This window comes from Aquarana catesbeiana, linkage group LG03 (genome assembly GCF_042186555.1).
Source record: "Aquarana catesbeiana isolate 2022-GZ linkage group LG03, ASM4218655v1, whole genome shotgun sequence".
NCBI classification, from domain to species: domain Eukaryota; kingdom Metazoa; phylum Chordata; class Amphibia; order Anura; family Ranidae; genus Aquarana; species Aquarana catesbeiana.
This window is the reverse complement of record NC_133326.1, coordinates 10,940,420-10,942,875: the sequence shown is the minus strand read 5'-3', so window position 1 is coordinate 10,942,875 and position 2,456 is coordinate 10,940,420. Positions and strand designations below refer to the sequence as shown.

The 2,456-nt window shown below is 47.9% G+C and overlaps 1 protein-coding gene across 1 annotated transcript in view; it reads left to right on the top strand.

Moving 5' to 3' along the window:
- The window catches only part of KIF23 (kinesin family member 23), a gene marked incomplete in the record, with an annotated part of 58,169 nt that extends 57,336 nt beyond the window's left edge, over window positions 1-833 (top strand). The window contains 1 exon segment of the mRNA XM_073618263.1: window positions 307-833. Within this exon segment, the coding sequence (XP_073474364.1) occupies window positions 307-322 (16 nt within the window).
- Between the last annotated feature and the right edge of the window lie 1,623 nt (window positions 834-2,456).

Genomic DNA, 2,456 nt, shown 5'->3' with positions numbered 1-2,456 from the left:
TGAAAATGTGACGGGCTGCCAGGACCTCAGAAGTTGAACTTGCTCAACATCTGATCATTGATTTCTAAGGCCGATTAGACTGCAGGGGAGAGAAGCCCACGCCTGCTGTCAATGGGGATGGGGCTCTGGGGGGTGGTATGAGGGTGTTTAGGAATAGGGGTGTATGTTCCTAAGTGTGAACTTCGACACCCTATTTTGGGGGTGCACCAGACAAAAAAAGAGGCAATGATTCAGGTAAAATGCCTCCGTCCTTGTTTGGTTTGATGAGACTTGACCTAATGTCCATCCATGTTCTTGTCTTTCCAGGCGCAGGAAACCTTGAACAATTACTGAAGGCCGATTTATTTTGCTGGAATGGTTCCAAGGACTCTGGAGGGTCAGACAAGTATTTTTTCACCCAACCTGCTGAATATCCTGAAGCTGCGACTACATCTGACCAACCGATATTTACTACCTGGAAGACTCATTTATCCAATGCAGCCGGCGGTGCTGTGATTTTTATACAACCCTTCATGAACTCCTCGCGTCACCCGCGGTTTAGAGGTGTCCTCCTAGACTCTCCACACTTCTAAATCCTCATGAAAGGGTTTTTTTTTTATCTTCATTTTTCTTTATACTGTTATTTAGGAATATTGCTGCTATTTCTTTTTTAAGTGGCAAGAATGCACTTTACCAAAGCTTTTCCTTCAGAACACTCTTTATTTAATACGTCCCGAGTATTGTACATAGACACTCCTCTACTAACACCCGTGAGAGCTGGGAACCAGTTTTGTCTTCCAATGTACAGGCTGGTTTTACAGAATTAATAAACTTTCAGAAGCTTTCATAAACTAGTTTGGACTTTTAGTTTGCTTATAAGAAAGGAGTGGGGAACAAACGTCGTACTCGACATAAAGTGCTGCACGGGCCCCCTGCACTGATTACACATGTATGGGGGGGATGGGTTATCTTATTGGGAGTAATGGGTTTTAATCAAGATTTCTTTTTTTATGCTCTAAATAAGGTGAACACTACAGAAAGAACCATGAAGGGGGACTTATACAGTTGCTCCTGAAGAAAATGCAGACTACAAATTGAGATGGACCAATCTCAATGGCATGTCATGAAGAATGCCGAGCTTACCGTAGTGAGAGGCTGAACTTGCTTAACCCCTTTATGACCGCCTAACGTACAGAAGCAAAAGGGGTGGGCTTTAACTCTTACATGCCTCACATATGCTGGGGGGGGGGGGGGGGCTGATGCTTCTTTGGTGTCAGTGGGAGGAATAGCGCCCCCATCACTGGTATCAGTGGGAGGATCTGGCGCCCTGTCATTGGCGTCAGTGGGAGGAATGGCGCCCTGTCATTGGCGTCAGTGGGAGGAATGGCGCCCTGTCATTGGCGTCAGTGGGAGGAATGGCGCCCCGTCATTGGCGTCAGTGGGAGGAATGGCGCCCCGTCATTGGCGTCAGTGGGAGGAATGGCGCCCCGTCATTGGCGTCAGTGGGAGGAATGGCGCCCCGTCATTGGTGTCAGTGGGAGGAATGGCGCCCCGTCATTGGTGTCAGTGGGAGGAATGGCGCCCCGTCATTGGTGTCAGTGGGAGGAATGGCGCCCCGTCATTGGTGTCAGTGGGAGGAATGGCGCCCTGTCATTGGTGTCAGTGGGAGGAATAGTCCCCCCATCATTGGTATCAGTGGGAGGAATGGCGCCCCGTCATTGGTGTCAGTGGGAGGAATGGCGCCCCGTCATTGGTGTCAGTGGGAGGAATGGCGCCCCGTCATTGGTGTCAGTGGGAGGAATGGCGCCCCGTCATTGGTGTCAGTGGAGGAATGGCGCCCCCTCTCGGTGCCAGTGGGAGGAATGGCGCCCCAGACTTCGCTCCCAGCAGAGACCCCAGCTCCCAGAAAGACCAGCTCTTAGTCCCCATGTAATGATCTGTAGCTAGTGGGGCTGGCTTCTGATCATGTGACCGCCAAGCACAGGGGTCACATGGTTGGACGATCATTCCCAAACCCCCCCCCCCCCCGGCACTCAGTTTTTGGGGTTTTTTGTTTTTTTTAAAGGCATTTTGAAGTGACGTGTTTTAGAATTTTTTTTTTTTTTTTTTTTTTTTTTTTTTTTTTTAATTGGTGTTTTTTCTGAAACTTCCTTGAGTCTTAACATGTCATGTTTTCCAGACCTTAAGGTAAGAGCGAAGGCATGGTAAATGTAAACAAATGGACCTGTCTGATCATATGGACAGTTGGATGGTTCTTACCTGTCCTCCCCTATGATCAGTGTAGTCCTACCTGAAGACAGTGTTGGGAAGCACAATCACATTAGGCTATGGGAAAACAAATTATTATCATGGGTAGTGTGTTCAAATGACCAGTAGATGGCAGAATCCACATTGATGATGCTGCAATCTATTTCACTGTTGATTTTAATCTTCCTGCACGAGTGTCTGGAATTTCTCAAACACTTTATACTATATTC